The 24,644-nt window shown below is 40.9% G+C and overlaps 1 protein-coding gene across 1 annotated transcript in view; it reads left to right on the forward strand.

Annotated features, from left to right (window-relative positions):
* The window catches only part of LOC124555296 (DNA fragmentation factor subunit beta), a 137,634-nt gene that overhangs the window by 75,805 nt on the left and 37,185 nt on the right, over window positions 1-24,644 (forward strand). The window contains exon 2 of the mRNA XM_047129167.1: window positions 10,937-11,032. Coding sequence (XP_046985123.1) covers window positions 10,937-11,032 — 96 coding nt within the window. The remainder of the gene's footprint in view (window positions 1-10,936; window positions 11,033-24,644) is intronic.

Raw genomic sequence — 24,644 nt, forward strand, 5'->3', positions numbered from 1 at the left:
TCTTGTTCCTCCTGCCACCGAACTTCACTAATTCCCACTATATCTAACTTTAACCTATCGATTTCCCTTTTTAAACTTTCTAACCTACCTGCCCGATTAAGGGATCTGACATTCCACGCTCCGATCCGTAGAACGCCAGTTTTCTTTCTCTGCAACTAACCCTTGAAATTCTGAAGTGCATAATCTTCTTCTTCTGTAGCGGTCAATCCAAGGATTGGTTTGCAATAGCTACAATGGCAGCTTGTCTCCATTCTGTGCGTCTTTCAGCTTTTCTCTTCATTTCTTTGTAGGTGTTACATCCCAAATCTTTTACGATTTGATCCATGTACCTCAGTCGTGGTCTTCCTCTTGGTCTTTTTCCCTCGACATATCCCTCTATGATTGTGTTCGGGAGTCCTTTATATCTTAATGGATGGCCTGTAAATTGCACTCTTCTTTTAACAATGAAACTCCAGAAGCTTCTCTTCCCACCTGCTCTTTCCAGAACCACTTCGTTTGTGACCTTGTCGATCCATTTTATTTTGAGCATGCGTCTATAGCACCACACTTCAAAAGAATTTAGCTTCTGGTCTTCCTCTGTCCCATGAGTCCATGTTTCACATCCATAGCATGCCACACTCCACACATATGATTTCAAAAATCTTTTCCTGATTTCAAGGCTGATGCTCTTAGATGTTACTATGTTTTTCTTCTTGTTAAAGGCAGCCTTTGCTTGAGCTATTCTACTTCTCACTTCTGCCTTGCTCCTTCCATCCCTGGTAATATTACTGCCCAGATAAGTAAATTTATCAACTTGTTCAAGCAGTTCATTGCCTACATGAACTTGGACTTTCACTGGATCTTCTTTGTCGCATGCCATTACTTTTGTTTTTGTTTTATTAATTCTCATATTATATTCTTCACCCATAACTTTATCCATTCTATTCAGTAAGACTACAAGATACATAATCTATTTGGGTGAAATTTGGGTAATGGGTACTGCTAGAGAAAAGCACATTCAAAACTTACAAATACTATATCTCAGCAGTGTGAGGTAGAGAAATGCAAGTTCTCTGCATCATCTGTGCGTTGTGTGTGGCATATCTTATGCAGCAAAGGAATTACACCAATGGCAGAGCCGGTTGATTCAATCAAGAGGCTGCCAGCCCCAAAAAACTTAATGAATTACAGTCATTTCTGGGGAAAGTGAACTACTAAGCAGAATACATGCCCCAGGCAGCTCACCTCACCTGACATTCGTTAAGCCATTTGAGGTAGAAAGAAGTTCTCTTCATTTGGTCTCCCGTGTACTTGAAGCATTCTCACTGTTGAAAATATACCGGAAGTCGACCCTGCGCTGAAGTGAAGTTCCCATCAGGCAAGCAACTGACACATCGCAATGCGGGGCTGGGGCCGTTCTCTCGCATAAGGATGCTGATGGTACGGAGCACTGAATTGCTTTGGCATTTAAGATGCTTTTGCAAGCACAGCAAAATTATTCACAAATTGAGGTGGCAGTGGCATTGGCCACTCTATATAGCATTAAAAACATTCCTCGTTTTAATATATGAGAATAAGTTCCTGTTACTTACTTACTGCATACCCCTCATTTCCCTTTTTGATCCATGTTGTCACCTTCCAGACAGAATGGTGCAGTGTTTGCAACCTTGGGCGCTGTTCTTGAGCAATTACTGTTATGACACTCTTTTTTACAATTACTACAATGACACTATTTTTCAGCCCATTGCAGGGCAAGCAAGTGCCAGTGCATTATCATGTTGAGTTTGACCATCCAGAAGCAGTGTCTTTTGCCCTAAGCGTGACTTTGTGCCGCACCTTGTGAGATATCCTGATCACTGCTGGTGAAGTAGCATTGACTACCAGCCAGGACCCCTTGTCTGTAGAGCTATGTCAGTGGTGCAGATTGGTTGGCCAGAGTGCCTCCTAAAAGGATCAGAACATTGTTATGAAATTATTTTCCAGTGAAACATAAGATGAAAGCTTTAGCGTGGCACCACGTTTATTGGGCCAGGACAGGTGGCACAGACCATGTAGTGCATACATATCAGGCCTGTACTTGAACCAAGCGTTCCCAATCAAAAGTTTTTCCCCATTGCCCCAGTCTGAATACCTTTGGGAGAGGGTGTGCATCAACTTCTCCAGTTCTTTTTAGGGTACAGTGTGGTTGCTGGTGGTGGATGTGCTCTCTAACTTTCCGTATGTGGCACGCATCTCTTCTGAGAGTGCACACACTGTGATCAGAGCATTTGCTACCATTTTCACTTTTGAGAGCGCCCCCCACACCATAGTATCAGACAACAGACTTCAGTTTGTTTCGGCAGAATTTAAGACATCCTGCCAGTGCAATGGAATGCAGCACCTGACGATCACCTGTTTCCACTCAGTGTCGAACTCAGAGGTGGAGTGGATGGTCAGAACCTTCAAGGTATAAATGAGGAAGGGACTGATGTAGTGCCCATTGCTGAGCCCTTAACAGCATGTCTTACAACCTATTGGTCCACCATGGTCAGTGGACAAAGCCTGGCTGAGGTACTGCACGAGGGCAGGCTGCGAAAGCTCTTGGATCCCTTGTGCCCTGCTCTGTATATCACAAGCCCTGTTCGTGTACTCTACTAACAGCAAGGTGCCACTGTTTGGGCTTGCATGATCATCTGGAAGTCAGGGTGTACACCAGGCATCGTTCTTGGGTGCAAGGGGTGTCAAATGTTACTCGTCACGCCTGGGCAGGAACACCTATTTCATCACCAAAATCAGTTGTGGCCATGACAAATGCAGGAGCCATCCCCACTCCTCAAGCCAGTGCATGGCACTTCCAATCTCACTGTTTTTAACGACCACATTTTCTGGCCATCCATGCATGCTACTGGTGGTTCTAGGTTCGCACTGTGGACTTGGCCACAGTGCTGTTCCAGCCTGTGCTCACATCATTATTATCAGAAGCAGCAGTTGACTGAACTGGTACAGGGCTGGCAACTCATGTACATTGATTCACTTCCTCCAACATTGTCCTCAGCGACAGTCTCAATGTCTCAGCTGCAATTGCATCATCCTGTGGAACAGGCAGTGAACGAACAAGATGCCGTGGGGATGGAAACACATGAAATTGAGCTGCCCATGGGAGTCACTGGCAGGCCTACTCACACAATGCTCCCCCTTGCCTCAGCATGCAAAGCACAGGATGTGTCATTTTTGACCTTAAGCACCTATTAAAGAGGAAGTGATTTAGTGTCATTACTGGATTCAGTTGTTGAATCCACCAGCATTGGCTGTCTAGAGTTTTAGGGTTTCATAGTTGCTAGGAGCAAAAAGAGCTTGCATTCCTTTATCAGTTGTGCTTGTGTGTCTGAAGCTTTGAAGATGCTGACATTGCTATTCACATATGGTGACACATTTGTTTTAGGTAATTTTGTTTGTTTGCTATTCAAGTTTTGTTCATATGCTCTTGGTGATTCTTTTGGCTACATGTTTGGCTTCCTCTCAGTTGTCCTTTCAAGTCTGTGTATGCTGAGCCATCGTCCACTCAGTTTTTTTTTTCGGCCACTCACTGTAGTCATGAGAAACCAGATTGTTGCACTCCCCCACTGGGGTAGTCCATTATGATAGAAGAAACATGCTGTGGTTGAAATCTAGGTTTGCAGAAAACGAAACTGTGATGAACATCCACAACCAGTTATGTGCAATGTATGGTAAAGGTGCAGTTGATAGGACAGCTAGGCGATAGGTAAAGAGAGTCAGTGTCTGTAAGTGCTGAAACTAAGATCGCGTCCTGTCACAGCCACTGCTCCTGACATTGTGAATCACATGGCTACCATTATATTCCATCTGTTCAGGCCATTTAAGAATCCCTTACATGGAACACACTTTGAAGTTGATGAAAGCATAATTCATGCAGTGGAAATGTGGCTACAAACACAGGGGAATTGCTTCAACCTTCAGGGAATACATGCTCTTACAGAACACTGGCATAAGACCATAGAAGATGATGGAGACTATGTAGAAAAATAGAGAATAGTACATGTAAAAGAAATGTTGACAGATATCACCAAATTCTAACCTTCAAAAATACACTCCTGGAAATGGAAAAAAGAACACATTGACACCGGTGTGTCAGACCCACCATACTTGCTCCGGACACTGCGAGAGGGCTGTACAAGCAATGATCACACGCACGGCACAGCGGACACACCAGGAACCGCGGTGTTGGCCGTCGAATGGCGCTAGCTGCGCAGCATTTGTGCACCGCCGCCGTCAGTGTCAGCCAGTTTGCCGTGGCATACGGAGCTCCATCGCAGTCTTTAACACTGGTAGCATGCCGCGACAGCGTGGACGTGAACCGTATGTGCAGTTGACGGACTTTGAGCGAGGGCGTATAGTGGGCATGCGGGAGGCCGGGTGGACGTACCGCCGAATTGCTCAACACGTGGGGCGTGAGGTCTCCACAGTACATCGATGTTGTCGCCAGTGGTCGGCGGAAGGTACACGTGCCCGTCGACCTGGGACCGGACCGCAGTGACGCACGGATGCACGCCAAGACCGTAGGATCCTACGCAGTGCCGTAGGGGACCGCACCGCCACTTCCCAGCAAATTAGGGACACTGTTGCTCCTGGGGTATCGGCGAGGACCATTCGCAACCGTCTCCATGAAGCTGGGCTACGGTCCCGCCCACCATTAGGCCGTCTTCCGCTCACGCCCCAACATCGTGCAGCCCGCCTCCAGTGGTGTCGCGACAGGCATGAATGGAGGGACGAATGGAGACGTGTCGTCTTCAGCGATGAGAGTCGCTTCTGCCTTGGTGCCAATGATGGTCGTATGCGTGTTTGGCGCCGTGCAGGTGAGCGCCACAATCAGGACTGCATACGACCGAGGCACACAGGGCCAACACCCGGCATCATGGTGTGGGGAGCGATCTCCTACACTGGCCGTACACCACTGGTGATCGTCGAGGGGACACTGAATAGTGCACGGTACATCCAAACCGTCATCGAACCCATCGTTCTACCATTCCTAGACCGGCAAGGGAACTTGCTGTTCCAACAGGACAATGCACGTCCGCATGTATCCCGTGCCACCCAACGTGCTCTAGAAGGTGTAAGTCAACTACCCTGGCCAGCAAGATCTCCGGATCTGTCCCCCATTGAGCATGTTTGGGACTGGATGAAGCGTCGTCTCACGCGGTCTGCACGTCCAGCACGAACACTGGTCCAACTGAGGCGCCAGGTGGAAATGGCATGGCAAGCCGTTCCACAGGACTACATCCAGCATCTCTACGATCGTCTCCATGGGAGAATAGCAGCCTGCATTGCTGCGAAAGGTGGATGTACACTGTACTAGTGCCGACATTGTGCATGCTCTGTTGCCTGTGTCTATGTGCCTGTGGTTCTGTCAGTGTGATCGTGTGATGTATCTGACCCCAGGAATGTGTCAATAAAGTTTCCCCTTCCTGGGACAATGAATTCACGGTGTTCTTATTTCAATTTCCAGGAGTGTAGCTATATTCTGAGAAAAAGATGATGGGCTATTATTTATTGAAGGAAACTCATACTAGGGGCACAAAGGAAAGCTAAAAACCAATCTGCCATTTGTTGTACATTGCATGATACAGAAGTGTGCAAATGCAAATATTTATTATTATTATTTTGAATACTTTGTTTACTATCCCATCTGTTGTTGCAGCTCTGTTGGATTTGATTATGATGCTTGTATCATCAGTGAAGAGCATTATTTTTGCTTTATCAGTGTAAGATGGGAGGGTAAATTCAACCTCCACTGGAAAGAATTATGAGATTGTTCAGGGATATTTTCTGAGTATTTTGGTGAAGGAGACCCATGATCTTCCTTCACTCTTTACAGAGTAATTGCATTTAAGGCGACCACAGCCTGCGTATCTAACCCATGTTAATTTAGGCAAGTATTTGACTCATTTCTGAAAAAAACTATTTGATGCAGGACCTTAATATTTTTGCTGTATGTTACATGATGCTAATAAGAGTCAACTGTACTAAAATCTACTTTATCCATTGTATAGTTTTTAAGAAATACTTTTTTAAATTTATTAACAAAAACATTTTCTGCAGAAAATATTTTTTTTTGTGAACTTCCTAATGGGGGAATATTAATGAATGTAGTACCAGAGGTGGCTTTTTATGTTATGCAGAGTCTCTGAAAATTTCATTCATTCCTGATATAATGGGGCATATGTACTGAAAATTTTAGTTTGTGGGAAATTGACTTTAAAGAAAAAACTTTTGAAATTTGTTACTTACAGTTAATTAAAACTGTCCTGCTGCATATGATGGCCCTTCTTTGGCCTCTAACAGGTCTTCCAGTTTCTTTTTCACCTTCTTGGATGTTTGCCTTGCTTTTTTGGCCATATTAGATGCAGACCTGTCTGCATTAGCTATCTTCATTTTATCGCAATGTTGCAGCTCAGTGATCATATTTTCACCAGGATTAATTCCCCGCTTTTTCAGTAACCAACACTTTCCAATATTACCACAGTTGAATGTAATAACAGCATAATGAGCTCCTAGTTTCCTTGTATGCATGCCAACAAATACAGTTTTAGGAAGGTGGTTCAAAATTATGCTGTTGAAACATTTTTTTCGGTTCTGTGTCTGCCCACGTAGACATTTCCTTAGAAGGTCAGGATGAGCTAAGTCTCTGAAAATAGGTTTAATGGCAGCAGGAAGAGAATGCTGGTGAGAATAAGATTCTCCAATTGCCTGAGCCCTATTCTATTTGCACCACGAATTTTCTCCTGATGGACACAATCCATGACATGGTTTATCATCAGTAGAGGACTTACGGAAGAATATGGCCCAAGCATCTCTCTTCATTGCTTCCAGATTTTCTTTATTTCTCCTAATTGCCTGCTCATAGTATACCTGCAAGCTCTCTATAACAACTATTTGCAATCACACTTGAACAAAACTAACCGTGTGTTTGAAAGTGTGTTGTTTACAAACAGCAGAAAAGTGGACACTGCACATAAACACACGAGGTAGGAAAGTGCTCTTTAAATGCACGAAAAAAAAATTTTCAGCAAAATCCTTTTCGGAGTACTTAAATAAAAACCTTATTCTATCAAAATATGATGAAAACCGAAAATCAGAATTTTTTTTTTCAACCTGAACCATGGTGTGGTCCCCTTAATTTGATATCTCACCCCCCACCACCACCCTGCCCTCCCCGCAGTTTATTTTGGCACCTGTATTGCACTGAAAATATGTGCATAAGAGTGCAAGTGCTGATAGTATGCACTGTGTGTTTTGTTTGTTAGCAAAATTGTTCCATTCACTTACCATATTTGCAGTTCACAACAGTAATGCCCACACCATTTCACTCTTGGGCCTCAAGCTTGCATTACGGACTGCTTGTAATTCTCTCCCCCCTCCCCCCTCCCCCCTCCCCCCTCCCCCCTCCCCTCTCCCCTCTCCCGCTGTTTACTAGGGTCTTTTGTGTGTTAACAGTGCTACACAGCAGTTTGGATAGGTTGAATAATGAACACTGGCCGATATACACCTTGCTTATGGGTTCACTGAATGCTGTGCAGCAATGGCAACCACATCACTGTATTTTGTATCTGTACATAGATGCCTATGAGAAGCTGTAGCCTTCTGTCATAGAATGATTGCATATTACAGATTTTTCACCGTTTTGAAAGTATTTTCACAGAAAGAAAGTTAATTGCGGCAGCAGGAGAAATCATAATGTGTTTTAGCTCTGTAATGAGTCACTATAGACCACATGTCCCTTGTACAAAAGTACTTAGAAAATATTCCTGAACAACCTCGAAATTTTTTTAATGGAGTTTGGGTTCACCCCGTATATAGCCAGAACAGGGGTAGTCTCTGAATTGAACCAAATTCAGAAGAAGGCACATAATGGGAACTGCATGAGATGCCTCGCAAGCTACAAAGTTTGTTTCACCAAAAGAATGCTGTGATTTGCACTGTGAAGGCAGATCACAAAAAAATCCCAATAGGTGAAATGTTGTTATTCGTATATTGTAATACATGTCCAGTGAAATGGTAAATGGCATGTTGTGTGGAGAGACCCTTCCAGAATCCAGATAGTGACTGACTCAGAATTTTAACTTTTCAAATATCCTCAACCATTCTTAAATGTTGTCAATGTTGTTGTGGTCTTCAGTCCTGAGACTGGTTTGATGCAGCTCTCCATGCTCTATCCTGTGCAAACTTCTTCATCTCCCAGTACCTACTGCAACCTATGTCCTTCTGAATCTGCTTAGTGTATTCATCTCTTGGTCTCCCTCCATGATTTTTACCCTCCACACTGCCCTCCAATACTAAACTGGTGATCCCTTGATGCCTCAGAACATGCCCTAGCAACTGATCCCTTCTTCTATTCAAGTTGTGCCACAAACTTCTCTTCTACCCAATCCTTTTCAATACCTCCTCATTAGTTATGTGATCTACCCATATAATCTTCAGCATTCTTCTGTAGCACCACATTTCGAAAGCTTCTATTCTCTTCTTGTCTGAACTATTTATCGTCCATGTTTCACTTGCATACATGGCTACACTCCATACAAAGACTTTAATAAACGACTTCCTGACACTTAAATCTATACTCGATGTTAACAAATTTTTCTTCTTCAGAAACGCTTTCCTTGCCATTGCCAGTCTACATTTTATATCCTCTCTATTTCGACCATCATTAGTTATTTTGCTCCCCAAATAGCAAAACTCCTTTACTACTTTAAGTGTCTCATTTCCTAATCTAATTCCCTCAGCATCACCTGACTCATTTCGAATACATTCCATTATCCTCATTTTGCTTTGGTTGCTGTTCGTCCTATATCCTCCTTTCAAGACATTATCCATTCCATTAAACTGCTCTTCCAAGTCCTTTGCTGTCTCTGACAGAATTACAATGTCATTGGCAAACCTGAAAGTTTTTATTTCTTCTCCATGGATTTTAATTTCTGCTCCGAATTTTTCTTTTGTTTCCTTCACTGCTTGCTCAATATACAGATAGAATAACATCGGGGAAAGGCTACAAGCCTGTCTCACTCCCTTCCCAACCACTGCTCCCCTTTCATGTCCCTCAACTCTTATAACTGTCATCTGGTTTCTGTACAAATTGTAAATAGCCTTTTGCTCCCTGTATTTTACCCCTGCCACCTTCAGAATTTGAAAGAGAGTATTCCAGTCAACATTGTCAAAAGCTTTCTCTAAGTCTAGAAATGCTAGAAACATCAGTTTGCCTTTCCTTAATCTATTTTCTAAGATAAGTCGTAGTGTCAGTACTGCCTCACGTGTTCCAACATTTCTACGGAATCCAAACTGATCTTCCCCAAGGTCAGCTTCTTCTAGTTTTTCCATTCGCCTGGAAAGAATTCGCGTTGGTATTTTGCAGCCATTACCTATTAACCTGATGTTGTTGTTGTGGTCTTCAGTCCTGAGACTGGTTTGAAGCAGCTCAATTTTCACATCTGTCAACACCTGCTTTCTTTGGGATTGGAATTGTTATATTCTTCTTGAAGTCTGAGGGTATTTTGCCTGTCTCATACATCTTGCTCGCCAGATGGTAGAGTTTTGTCGCGACTGGCTCTCCCAAGGCTGTCAGTAGTTCTAATGGAATGTTGTCTACTCCCGGGGCCTTGTTTCGACTCAGGTCTTTCAGCGCTGTGTCAAACTCTTCACGCAGTATCATATCTCCCATTTCATCTTCATCTACATCCTCTTCCATTTCCATAATATTGTCCTCAAGTGCATTGCCCTTGTATAGACCCTCTGTATACTCCTTCCACCTTTCTGCTTTCCCTTCTGTGCTTAGAACTGGGTTTCCATGTGAGCTCTTGATATTCATACAAGTGGTTCTCTTTTCTCCAGGGGTCTCTTTAATTTTCCTGTAGGCAGTATCTATCTTACTCCTAGTGAGATAAGCCTCTACATCCTTACATTTGTCCTCTAGCCATCCCTGCATAGCCATTTTGCACTTCCTGTCGATCTCATTTTTGAGACGTTTGTATTCCTTTGTGCCTGTTTCATTTACTGCATTTTTATATTTTCTCCTTTCATCAATTAAATTCAATATTTCTTCTGTTACCCAAAGATTTCTACTAGCCATCGTCTTTTTACCTACTTGATACTCTGCTGCCTTCACTACTTCATCCCTCAAAGTTACCCATTCTTCTTCTACTGTATTTCTTTCCCCCATTCCTGTCAATTGTTCCATTATGCTTTCCCTGAAACTCTGTACAACCTCTGGTTTAGTCACTGTATCCAGGTCCCATCTCCTTAAATTCCCACCTTTTTGCAGTTTCTTCAGTTTTAATCTACGGTTCATAACCAATAGATTGTGGTCAGAGTCCACATATGCCCCTGGAAATGTCTCACAATTTAAAATCTGGTTCCTAAATCTCTGTCTTACCATTATATAATCTTTCTGAAACCTGTCAGTATCTCCAGGCGTCTTCCATGTGTGCAACCTTCTTTTATGATTCTTGAACCAAGTGTTGATTAAGTTGTGCTCTGTGCAAAATTCTACCAGACGGCTTCCTCTTTCATTCCTTAACCCCATTCCATATTCACCTACTACACTTCCTTATCTCCGTTTTCCTTTCCCATTCTTAAATACATTAGCTTTTAGAAAATGATTAAGAAAGAAGTTACTATTGAAATAGGTTGATAGCTATTAACATTAACAGGGGTCTCTCCAAGGTATACTTGGCTGTAAAGATACCATGTGAAAGTAATTCGTCAAATATGTGGCTAAGTCCAGTAGCTATGTCAGAACAAAATGCATTTAATATTTTACCTGAAATGTAATCAATACCATGAGAACATTTGCTTTGTGTGTGTGTGTGTGTGTGTGTGTGTGTGTTAAATATAGATCAGAAGTTAATAAAATAGTAGGAGTTTTATAGTTCTAGCTCAGAATTAATTTATTTGTCTATTTTTGTTTAAGGGTTTCAAAGTATCTGACGCTAAGCGTACCAGGAGAGTGGGTGTTGCTTGCTGCTCTTTAGACGAGCTGAAGAAGAAAGGTCGGCTGAAGTTAAACGTAAGTTGAAAATATGATTCATTTTGTATATTTTTAAAGGAACTTGTGGTTATCATTTATTTTGAGAAATTGAGAGAGAAAATATTTGATATTTTTTATGGCAGTGGGAAAAAAATTTGTATGAATATTCTCAACAGATAAATTTCTTAGGTATATCAAATATAGTCACAACTGCCACCACCACCAATACCAATTTCATTATTTTTTACACCTAACACTTGTTTGCTGCTTTCTACCAGAAAAATGTCCTCCCAATTAATTCCCTTGTTTTTTTTCATTTCTGTCAGCTTGCCAAACTCGTTGTAGGGCACCCATAGTCACAACTGAAATTTGAGCATCACAGCATAAGGTTCATAGTGAGCATATAAATTCAGTAATCTGCATTCACATTGATAAATGCCTCCTTGTTGATCATCCTTGTTTAGAACAAGAGAGAACTATTGCATGGGAAATAAACATAATATGCTCCAGGAAAGTGTGTGTTATAGCTTCTAAACCTACTCCACTTTCTATTAAAACAGCAAAACCATGAATATGGCATGCAACAAACCTAAAACTGGTGTTAAGTGTACTGCGTGTTTGGATATGCAAATAATTAGCATTTCAGTTCAACCAAATAAAGTAGGTAGATGTAACACCATCTATATACCTTGTATAAAGAAATATTACATATGAAATTCCCTAATCAGAAATAGCATTAGAATGCTGGTTGTATTTAAGGATACTGTATTATGCCTCATCTGTGGAGGAGAAGCATCTTCCAGCACATTTCTGAATTGAACAGTCCAAGCTGGTGGCCTGTTGAGACTGCTGTTTATAATATTAAAAAGGAAAACACTTTGTAATGTTATGCAAAATTAGATCTATTTGCTCACGAACCGACTTTTGGCTTATCAGGCCATTTTCAGGGGTCACCTGAAGGTGGCATGAGAAGCCACAAGCCAGTTCGTGACCAAATAAATATAATTTTGTATAACATTAGAAAGTGTTTTCTTTGTAAAATTATTACCATGTTGTGCCAAGCACCAATGGAAAATTCAGTTACTGCTGTTTATCGTTGCGTAGTATTGCAGCTCATATTGGTTGGGCTCCCACAGCGGTCATTCAAGTATGGAATTAATGGGTTCAGAGGAGTCATATTCATCTCAATGCTGGACCTTAATGGTGCCAAACAACTAACACCTGAGAGGGCATATAGTTGTTTTCGGACATTGCAGGATGGCACAGACACATCACATACCTTGAGTTAGGAAATGAGCTTGTTTGCAGCAAGATAAGTATCCATGCGGACAATGTCTATAGAAACACGGACTTTCACCATGATGATCATCATTACTGCTTCTTTTGAAAAAAATAGTTATTTGCTATCCTCCATGAGGGTCCAGTTTTTATGGCCAGCAGTGTATTTTGGTAAAAATATATACCACTAAGTAAAGAAGTTACCCACAATTTGACATAAAGTCTGAATCGTGTATATTAGTCAACTGCAGTATTATTGCATCTGAGAGTGAGGGTGCTTTGGTCGGGTTATTGTTAGTTTCAGTTGTGATATTTCATGAGGACATGCTGAACCACTTGATAATATATGCACAACTGTCCTGAAAGTATTCACAGTGCTGTTTGTTTTCCTTAGTCAGTACTGTACTTGTTTACTGTAAAGTCACCACATGTTTGGATAAAGGCCACAGGAGGCCAAGTGCAATAATACATGCCAGCTAGTGTGGACCTTGATGATGATGATGATGATTATTATTATTATTATTATTATTACTACTACTACTACTACTACTAGTAGTAGTAGTAGTAGTGGCAGCAGCACCAGCACCACTATTTACTAAGTTGCCCACACAAACTGAAGTTGGTTCACTGCTTCACTCTTTAGCCTAGTCCAATGGTCTCTGTTGCTGGCCATGCTCCTTTGAGCTCCTGTTATGTCTGGGGCTTTCTTGACGACTTCCATCAACCTCAGTTTTGGTCTCCCAAGGGCTCCCATCCCTTGTAGTGTCCCTTCTAGCACTGCCTTCACCATTCTTTCTTCTCTTCTCAAGACACGTCCCAGCCATTCAATTCTTCTGCTCTTTATTACAGTTTTCACATTTGGTTCCTGAAACAGCATGTTGATTTCCATTTTCTCCTTCTAAAAATTACATATTAGGACAAATCTAGAGTTTTTTTTTATCTCCTTATTTCCAAAGGTCTTAATTTTTCTCTTTGTTAAACTACTTAAAATAAATGTCACAATGATTTTTTTGTCTCCCATTATAGCTTATTGTGCAATCTGTCCAGGTAGCTGCACATGTTACTGCGACTGCTTCCACGATGGGGAGGTATGCTGGCCCCAGATCAAATTCACCTGGCAGATTAATGACGAGGGGTCAGGGTGTTGGTCAGCCTGGATGTTGCTTTTCAATGGTTCTGCATATCCTGTACATGTATAATGGGCTAGTCCCCATGTTCTGCCCCAGAAACATGCTATGCAAATGTTTGGACAACCTGCTCACACTTGCACATGGAATTTTCTCTATAGGATGAACATTAATGAAACCAACAAACTGCAGGGACAGATTCCTGATTGGAAATTGAGGAGAAAAGTTCCTATGAACATGTGTCTGGAAATACAAATTCGGTAGGTGTCGCTGATGAATGACAGTTCATCTGTCCACATTCCATCTGTTCCTTGTGTGTTGCAGGTTGTGTGATTGATGCAGCATACTGCAAGCAGCAGAATGGTCCAGTACCCATGTTGTGAACAAGTTGAGATGGTGTTTGTGTATGGCCAAGCAGATGGAAACGGTTGAGAGGCAACATAACAAGTACCCTCACAGACACCAGCCACATCCCACATTTCAAGCCCTATTTGGGCATTTGCACAATCAAGGGTCCTTTCTGGCATGTGAACCTACTGGGCGATGGACTGTGTGTACACCAGATTTGGAGGACTGGGTTCTACAGGATATTGAAATGAACCCTACTACAAGCTCCAGGCAAGTGACCTGCCAACATGGTGTAAGCCAACGTATGATTATGTGTATCCTGCATGACAACCACTACTATTCCCTTCACCTGCTATCCCATGGAGGCCACTTTGAATGAGGCATGGGTGCACTGCAGCTCTGTGCTGTGTTCCTGGATGATTTGTTGTCATTGCATGCACACCATCCATTTCCAGTCACGTGTTCGTAGGATCTTTTTTCCTCCATTTCCATTCAGGAATCAATCACTGCAGTTTGTTGGTTTTATTAATGTTCACCCTGTATACACAAACAGATTGGGTGTGCTGCTTCTGTCCTAGGGAGTGAATAGGACAGGGATAACCTTAGCTGTTTCATTTCTGTAAACACTTAGTCAGCATCAGCAGCTTATTGAGCAATACTTTTCATGCCTTTAGAGTAAAATGACTAACTTATAGGCAAACTCCCTCCCTTATAGGCAAAAAGAAAATTGTGGTTTAGGTCTACATAATGTTTTAGTAATGTTTCTAAATGTACAGGGTATGAGGAAAAATGGAGATGGGCAAGTGGACACAAGATACATGACACTCATCTTTGAATGCAATGAACAGTCAGGTGTGAACATACACATAAAACCGTACTTGCTATTCCTCACTTTATGTATTAACTGAATTTAATTACTTGTTCTGTGTTGTCTGGTATGTAACATGTCTGCTAACATCATTCGTGAACTGCATGGATTCAGGTGACACTTGCCTAGAAGTTAAGTTACTTAACCTTTTAAATGTCTTAATATGAAAATTAGGTGTAAGGTCTGTGAACTTACCCAGAATGGCATGAAAAACATCAGTTTATTAGCAGCTGCAGTTGCTAACTGTAGGAATAAGAGTGGTGCCAGCCAGTACACATTTTTCTTCCTACATGTAGGTAGGCAACACACCAGTTTCACTTACCATTTGGGTAATTTATGTAAACAATGAGAGTGGAGAAAATATGTAATGTGTTTTTTGCACCTAAATTTAAAGCTTTTGATGTTATCTGTTGTTTATAGCTTAGTCTCTACCATTTCACAGAATGTTATATATGTAATGTAACTTGGTACTTAGTGTGGGGCAAACTGGAAGTGGAGAAATAACTGCTACATATTCCAGAAACCAGTTTATTCATACATTGAATATCCTTGTGTTTTATTGTGGTTGAGGCATGAACAATGAGCTTCATTTTACTGCCACAAAACATTTAGTCTGCTGGATATTTCTTTTATTGGCTACTTAATTTGAGCTATTGAGATAGTCCCCTACATTCTGTTCCTGCCTCACTATGTGAACAGTCAACACTGCTCCGTAAAGTGTACAAATAACAGCACTCTCCTATTCTTAACTTTTACCACTTCAGTTGATGGTGGTTGAAGATGAAGTAGATCTCCAGCTGTTTAGAATCTTGGCAGTTCCTTTGTTGACACTTAACATTATAAAAGTTTTGTGTGTTGTGTTTTATAACTTCCACCCTTGTTGATGGTGAAGTTCTGAATGGCCTTAACATCTCCCTTTGCAGTGGAAGATTAACATTCATAAATACATTAAGGTGGTTATTATGTGAATGTCTATATGATTTACTAATTTCCTTGTGATTCCTAAATTTTGAGAGATTCTTTCACTCAGTGATGACAACACATGTACTAACAGTCCTTGAGAAAGAAGGCATTGATTGCATCTATTTTAGAGTTGATGTGTGTTACCAGATTTGACTTATGGCAGTGAGATTCAGACTTATCGGGAAGAACATTCAAATACCAAGTGTTATTTAGCTGGAAGTGATAAGACACACATTTGGATGTACTAGGAGAGACAGGAAAAGAAACAAGTTAAAAAAGAAAAGACAGAGATGGTGACCCAATGGAAAGTGGGTAGATGACATTTGGAGACATGCAAGAACAATATGAATGTGAACAGCTGGGTACTGTACTGCATATACAAATGTGCAAGAAACCATTATCCAACAGAAGATGTCAATGCTGCTGCTGCTGCTGCTGATGATGGTGGTGATGCTGGTGAAGCTGTGAATTGTTCAGTTTAATATACTTCTACAGAGTAGTTTTCAATGATGCTTGATACTCATATGGAAGAAGAAAAATAAATCATTGAGCAGAATTCATGTGTTACTGAGAGAGAGGTTATAACAGCAGCAGTCTTACAAACTAGTAAATTTGAATAAAAATCTCTCTGTGTACATGCCACGTCAATTCAGGATAAAACTCCAAGCTTTCGACCACTACCTCCATGGTCGTCGTCAGGGCTAAAACTGGCTGACGTAAACTAGAGAGACTCCCACTTTCATATGCAAGGGACGGCTTCTGATTGGCTGGAATACATCATAGCAACAGCGATATGGTGCATTGTGAAGTGGTGCCCTCTACTTCCAAAGATGTAGTTTCTATCCCGCGTTGCTTGCAGCGCCATCCCTTGAATCAGGAGGTAAAGTGCGGGAAGTTTTCCTCTGCAATTTTTCTTTATTCAGTGCACTCTTCCAGGTGTTGCTAAGTGCGTAGCCGTTGCCTCTGTTAAAGTTATTATTACCGAGTCTTAATTTCGACTGCTTTCCAGATCACAGAGTCCCAGTAATTCGATGCATGCGCTCTTACTCTCATTTCTTCAAATAAAATCTTATGCTTGTTAGGCAGGCTATGCTCAGCCACCGCTGATTTTTCCAAATACCTGTATTTCAGGTGGCACTGGTGCTCAATGCAGCGGTCGGCAACGGTTCTTACAGACTGGCCCACGTAATTCTTGCGACATTCGCAAGGAATACTTTAAATTCCTGGCACCCTTAAGCTGAAACTATCTTTGACTTGTCTCAACATTTCCTTAATTTTCCTAATTAAAGAAAATTAAGGAAATGTTGAGACCAATCAAAGATAGGGCACCACTTCACAACACGCCATATCGCTGTTGCTATGACGTATTCCAACCAATCAGAAGCCATCCTTTGCATATAAAAGTGGGAGCCTTCCTAGTTTACGACAGTCAGTTTTAGCCCTGACGACGACCATGGAGGTAGTGGTCGAAAGCTTGGAGTTTTATCCTGAGTTGACGCAGCATGTACATCGAGAGATTTTTATTCAAGAAATACGTCGCGGAAGACTTCGTAGCCAAACTAATAAATTAATATCCAGAATCATGATTATGTCCTTCGTGACTGGAAAATATTGGTATTGCTAAGCATCTTGATTTTTACTGTTTCATAGTGAACTCTTTATTAATCAGCCTGTTTTTAGTTACTAAGTGTTTATGTACTTCATTGACTAAAGATCAGACGAGAAATCTGAGAGTGTGTTGTGCAGTTCCCAATCAGTCTCAGGAGTTTTTCTGTTGCTTATTGTTTTTCTTTCACCAGTGGTAGTGATTGATAGATATGAAAAATGCCAAGTTACATGTTGGTTTTGAATTCACATTGAACTGTAGGTCCCCCTTTAACTGACAGAATAAGGCAGTTCAAAGATATGAGGAATACAGTAGAACCACGCCTAGTAAAACATCGCATTGTTCAAAACAATATTTAAGTTTTAGTTCTAGTGGTACAGCACCTGTGTTAGATACTTTACCACAACCAGTGACACAAAAAAAATTATTCACTGTCAATACATTTAAATGTGTTTTGAAGAATGCAATAATGTGTTTTAAAATAGCATTGTCTGCAATCATTTTCCTAATACCTACAGAAAATCTATTAATGTAAACAGTCCCACAGAAGAAGGATGTTAGTAATCAGCTACTACAGGATGGGGCAAATAAAAATGGTTCAGAGAACAGAGGTCCAGGGTACAAAGAGACACGGCAGAGAAAAAGAAATACAGTACTAACCTGACTGTAGCAGATGTTGAAAGTGACCACTATTCATCTCTTGATATTTTGGGCCCTGGTCAGCAAGTTGCTAAAGGAGAATTGAAGCTGGACTGCTGGAATTCCTGCGTAATGACACACTGACAGATCAGGAGACCTGGGTGCTGACCAGACTGAGCTCTGCTAACAACTTTGTGATGCGTGAAGATTGCGCAAATGTACTCTTAAGTTCAGCCATGTGTATGGACAGTTGCTCCATGCTGTTGGAAGTAACCATGTGACGGGGTGTGGTTTCGTATGTACATTCATGTCCAGTCATATCCACACGTCCAGGCCACTATTATTTGCTCCAACCTGTAGAAAAAACTGAAAGGCTTTTTGGCAACAATTTCAGCAAGGTAATAACAAAATAATACTACACGCCAATTTTGCATTTGGTTCTATCAGTAAAATCAGTTTCCTAACAGAATTTTCTAGTATCATTAAATGGGAAAATGTAGGAAGAAAATCTAAAAACCAAACAGTAAATCATGTACGGAGTTTGTACTGTATCCACATTATGAAAGTGAAGTTTAGGGTTTTTTTTTTTGTTTGTTTTAATTTCAAGTCAGTATCAGTGGTGGTATTATTGGGGCCTTTTTGAGTATTCCATTTCATATCCCCACAAATTATTACACCAGGTATTTATGTTAGTTGACTGATCCCAGTTGTGACTCAGTGATAATTTTGTGGGGTACTAATTTTCTGCATTTTATGAAATGCACAATTTTATGTATCTGTTTAAAGAAACAGTTTATAAAATGTTGTCAAGATCTGGCTTGACATTTATGTAGCTTTTTTTCAGATAGTAGTTCATTATAGATAACTGCATCATCTGCTAAAGTCTTACTTGCTGTTAATGTTGTCTGTCACATTATTAATATAAAAGTGTTATCAGCAAGAGTCCAAACAGACTTCTTGGGGGTGGGGGGCAACAAAACTCTGCGATCATGCGATCAGGTCCTGAAGACCATGTGATGTTGACCAGCTGCCGTGTCATCCTGTGCCATGTGATGTCATTTGGACGTGGCCTGGAGGGGCATGGGTCCAGCTCTCCTGGCTGTTGTTGACATTGAGATCTTGGAGTCTCTAGCTCTTCTCAATCAGGTAGCTCCTCAATTGGCTTGTTGAGACTGAATGCAACCTGGTCCAGTCCTCCCAACAAAGAAAAATGCGTGGCAGTGCCAGGAATTGAACCACAGTCTTCTGCATGGCAACCATCTACGCTGACCACTCAGCTGCAGAGGCAGACACACTTCTTTGAGGCATGCTTGAATTTACTTCTTCTTCAGTTGACTTGAAGCAACAGTACTTTTCTAGAATCTGAAGAGCAGTATCATAATCTTTGATGATTCTCAGTACAAGGTATGATACTCTGTTCCTCTTTAAAAAATTTCTCAATTAATTCATGAATATTGTTTAATTCTCCTTATGATCATACTTTTGTTAATAAACATTGGTTTGGTACTGTGTAAAATGCTTTTTGGATAGACATCCTAATTATGTTTGAGTTCAGAATGTGTCCTAAGTTATGACAACAGGTGGACATCAATTAAATTGAGTGGTAGATTTGTGGATCAGATCTGTTACCATTCTCATAGACAAGTGGGGCAGTAGTTCCATATCTTCCATTGTAAAGAAACATCTATTGTAAAGAAATGAAGGTCAGCACTTCTGCTTCTGCTTCTGCTTTTGCTTTGCTACCCTCAGTTGTGGCTCCTGTATCATTCATGAGAGCTTAAGCACTTACTTTGATGTCACTGACAGCCTTCATGTATGACCAGAATTTCTTTGGGTTTTGTGGGAGGTCTTTTGATAAGATTCTGCTGTGACAGTCATTAAAAGCTTCATGCATCACCTTGTTTTACACCTACTGTGCAGTGGCCATTGTTTCATTAGAAGTTTCTTTGCAGATCCTTAATACTTAAGGGATCAGTTTCATCGTGAACTGTTCTAATAGGTACATATGTATCCATTTATCTGTTTTCCTAAACTTGAGCTGCAGTTCCCCAACGTCTTCACATATAGGGCCAATAGTTTCGAGGTATTCCTTTAGATATGATGCTTCTGCCTCTTTACGTAGATTATTGAAAAGTCTCTCTATTTGTGTTAGTTTCCCTTTGTATTCTGGTAATAATTGTTGCTACAACTGGCTAATAGTCACTGATACCAGTTTCAACATGGACATCCTAAGAGAGATCACGTGCATTTGTTGCCATTATATCCAATGTATATCTTTCCTTATTATATTTGATCTAGGTTGTTGTCAAAGAATTCATTTAGTAATGTTTCACAAAATGCCTTATTACACCCAACACTTACAGAACTGTAATTATCCTAACTGATTGTTTCATGACAGTTTGGAAGGTAGGAGATGAGCTACTGGCAGAAGTGAAGCTGTGAGGACGGGGCGTGAGTCGTGCTTGGGTAGCTCAGTTGGTAGAGCACTTGCCCGCGAAAGGCAAAGGTCCCGAGTTCGAGTCTCGGTCCGGCACACAGTTTTAATCTGCCAGGAAGCTTGATTGTTACATGATTAACGTCATTCCCAATAATAACATTACAATTTGGGAACATACATACTAGTGAGCTGAGAGTTTCTCTATAGTTTTCAGTTACACATGTGGTTCAGTCTGGTGGTCGATAGAAGCATGCAATTGTAAACTTAGAAATATCCTTAATAACGAGTGTAGGCCAAGCAATTTGGCATGTGGCTTCAGTTTCTATATCTGTGGATTTACTTGTGTTGGTCATCATTTCAGTTTTTAGCTCATGTGGTTGCTGTGTTTGCAGACAAATTTACTGGGTATCAGTTCCTCTTGTTGTGCAAATAACTGTTTCTTTATATAAACCCAAATATTTTTCGGCATCTTGGGCCATTGCCAGTACACATTCTTTATTCAGTTCTGTAAAATCTAAATTAGTTTTAAGTAATAATTATTCTAACAAAATTAGGTGTAAAACCAGTTTTTGCACATTACCCTATTGTGTAGGATGCTCTGTACACTATTGGATTTTGGTAGCTTGTCATGTGTAATTAAATGATACGAATGTTATTGTGAGTTTTGTAGCCAAGTTACCAAATCATTTTATCTCTCATTTTATAGCACTGTTTTGAGATTACTTACAGTCCATTTCCAAATATCCTTTTACATCTGTTTCCTCACCTGTTGTAGAAATGCAAAGTACACCCCACCGCCTCTGCACGTACGCATGCACATGAACAGGGCTGGACACACACAAGCAATATTTGTACTGTGTTTTGTAAAGTGCAAAAGTGTTATTTGAGCGTGAAGTTCAGCAAAATATGTGCACTTTCCTACAATAGGTGAGAGAGCAGATAGAACAGGATATTTCAAAACAAACTGGAAGTAATCTAAAAATATAGTTACAAAATATAGTTACAAAATATTTTTATGCAACCAAATTACTGACTTGTTAACTCACCAACCAAACTCTCAATAATGTAATTTAATTTAACAAGCTACTGATATCCAGCAATGTACAGAGGATCCTACATAATCTAGTAATGTAGAAAAATTAAGGTAATGACAACAACAAGCAAAACCTTTTTTTTTTGGACATAATTTTGTTACAATAATTATTATTTAAAACTTGTTTATATTTTACTGAACTGAATAAAGAATACCTACTGATGATGCCACAAAGGTGCTGAAAAATGTTGCTGTTTGCATAAAAGGTGGACCTGATACCCAGTAATATTGAGACTCTTGTCTGCTGCAAGAAATACACCAGCTCAGTTTTCCCATTAGTTTATCCTTTTGAGTAATAAATACAATTTTTTTCTGAAAGGAGAATGGTTTTATTCAAGATTCCAATACACTATGTTAATACCCACTCTTTTGGTTACAAAAACGGTTTTTTCAACGTAATTCCGTTCAATGTGACAGCCTTATGCCACCTTACAGGGAGGACTTCTATGCCCATATGGTACCACTCTACTGGTTGTTGTTGCATCAGTAACCTCTCCATCATCTACATACTGCCCCCCCACAGAGCACGTCCTTCATTGGGCCAAACGGATGGAAATTGGAAGATGTGAGAATCGGGATGTAAGGTGGATCAGGAAGGACAGTCCAGTGATGTTTTATGAGCTGTTCTTAGGTGGGCAGACTTGTGTTAGGCCTTATGTTGTCATGGAAAAGGAGAAGTTTGTTTGCATTTTTGTGATGACAAATACACTGAAGTTGTTTCTTCAATTTCCCGAAGGTAGCACAATACACTTCAGAGTTGATCATTGCACCATGAGGGAGGACGTCGAACAGAATCACCACTTCAGATTCCCAGAAGACAGTCTCCATGACTTAACCCACTGAGGGTGCAGCTTTGTAGTTTTTCTTCGGAGGGGAGGTGGTGCGGCACCATTCCATGGATTGCCATTTTGTTTGTGGTTCCAAGTGATGAACTGATGTTTCATTATAAACAGAGACGTCCAGTTGTGCAGTGAAGTTGATTGCCTCAGAGGAGTGTGTCTGCACATTCCAACATTGCAGGAATGACAGCTGTGTGCAGCCAGCTGGCATGTGGGAGATTAGACAGGATTGCATGATATTGTTGTGATGATGACAGACACCTCATCCAACAACTCACCATGCTTTTGTTCACTGTCAGGTTTCTATAGACATTATGCAAGTGCTTATGAATATCTGTGATGCTCTTGTTTTTGCCAAAAGAAACTCAATGACAGTTCTCCGCTTGGAATTCACCTCCATTACAGACGCCATTTTGAAGGCTAAGTACAGTGCCACCATCAGCTGGAACTTCAAGAAACTATAGGAGCTGAAATAGGAATGCTCCACAATGTACAACTAGACATTTCACATTTTTCAACCAAAACTGGGTGAGAAAAAAAAAGTGTTGCATTACTTATTGAACGTCCCTCTTCTATTTAGTTTTATCCCAGAAATTTCAGTTTTGTCTGTTTAGACTGTTAGTCAGCTTTTCATACCTTGGAGTGTTGCATGGTGGATCAGTGATGGTTCTCATAGGTATAGTTAGTCACTAATAATGCCCACTGTTGAGCCTTCTTATCAGGATGTTTCGATTGGGGACTGAACAGTGAAATGAGGGGCTTGTGATGGGCGATCAGGCAAAACTTAGTGTCGTAGACATTCATGTGAAACTTACTGACACCATATGTGATAGCCAGCGTTCCTTTCTCAGTTTGAGAATAATTCCTCTGTGCTGCATTTAATGTTTTAGATGCAAATGCAATGAGCTATTCCAATCTGTTGGCATATTTTTGGGACTCCACAGCACCAGCGCCACAATCTGACATGTCAGTGGCAAGCATTAAACGTTTGCTAGGATGGAACATTGGTCAACAAGGGGCTGATCTAAAGTCCTTCTCAAGTTGCAAAAAAGCCTTCACGTGCCTCTGACCACACGAATTTAACACTTTTTTTATGGAATTGATTAAGTGAATGAGGTATCTACACCAAATTGGAAATGAATTTTGCATAATAATTTACTTTGCCAAATAACAAGTGTAGTTTTCTGAGGTTCTTAGAAGCTGGTAAGTTAGTGATTGTGACCACATGATCCTGTAAGGGTGTGAGCCGATCTTCGCTTAATGTATCGCTTAATGTATGTCCCAGGCAGTTGACAACTACATTTGTCTAGGCGACAATGCAGCCTGTGTGCTTACAGCCACTCTAACATCATTTGTAGGTTTTGCAGGTGGTGCTCCTATGTGACCCCAATAATTATCAGTAATTAGTAAGTAATTAACACAGTTGGGGATACCAAGCGAGGTGGCACAGTGGTTAGCACACTGGACTCGTATTCGGGAGGATGACGGTTCAATCCCATCTCCGGCCATCCTGATTTAGATTTTCCGTGATTTCCCTAAATCGTTTCAGGCAAATGCCGGGATGGTTCCTTTGAAAGGGCACGGCCGATTTCCTTCCCAATCCTTCCCTAACCCGAGCTTGCGCTCCGTCTCTAATGACCTCGTTGTCGACGGGACGTTAAACACTAACCACCACCACCACCACCACCACCACAGTTGGGGATACCTTGGATGAGTTGTTCAGGGTGCCTAGGAATATTGAGGGAGTACTTGCAACCCCAAATAGCAACCTGTTTTGATGATACATGCTGAATGGCATATTAATCACTAAAATCTTTTTCATCTGATCAACTACAGGCAATTGAAACTAGGTGTCAGTGAGATCTATCTCTGAAAAACTGTGGCCTCGTTTCAATTTTGCAAAAACAGTGGCCTCTACTCAATTTTGCCAACAATTCCTCCAGCCTAGGAAGTGGATACACATCGATATTTGCTTAAGTGTCAACAGTAGACTTAAAATCACAAATTCTAAGTGATCCATTTGGTGTCCTATCTATGACACTGGGTGTACTCCACTGGCTAGACATTACATACTTGCAACTGATCTAGCTCTGCTCACGCATGGCAAAAGACACTGGACGATCTCTACAAAACTTAGGCATAGCAAATTGCTTTAAGGATACTTGGGCCTGCAACCCTGTTGCATAGCCTTGTAGGTTCAAACAGCTTCTTAAATGGTGCACATAATGTATGAAGATATGTGAATGGTATCACAGTTGAAACTAGATTCATCTGGTTCTGAGTTTCAAAATCGAAAAGTGCAAAAGTGAGTAAGCCAAAAATGTTAGTTCTCATCCAAGGATTGACTACTATCAAAGTTAGGCGCAGAGCTGTTTTTATACTTGGCTCGGACTATTATCTGAACTTGCAGTGGGATCAACTGGCCTTTGTGCATCACCATTTTATGCTGAGAG

Source organism: Schistocerca americana, chromosome X, assembly GCF_021461395.2.
Source record: "Schistocerca americana isolate TAMUIC-IGC-003095 chromosome X, iqSchAmer2.1, whole genome shotgun sequence".
Lineage (NCBI taxonomy): Eukaryota > Metazoa > Arthropoda > Insecta > Orthoptera > Acrididae > Schistocerca > Schistocerca americana.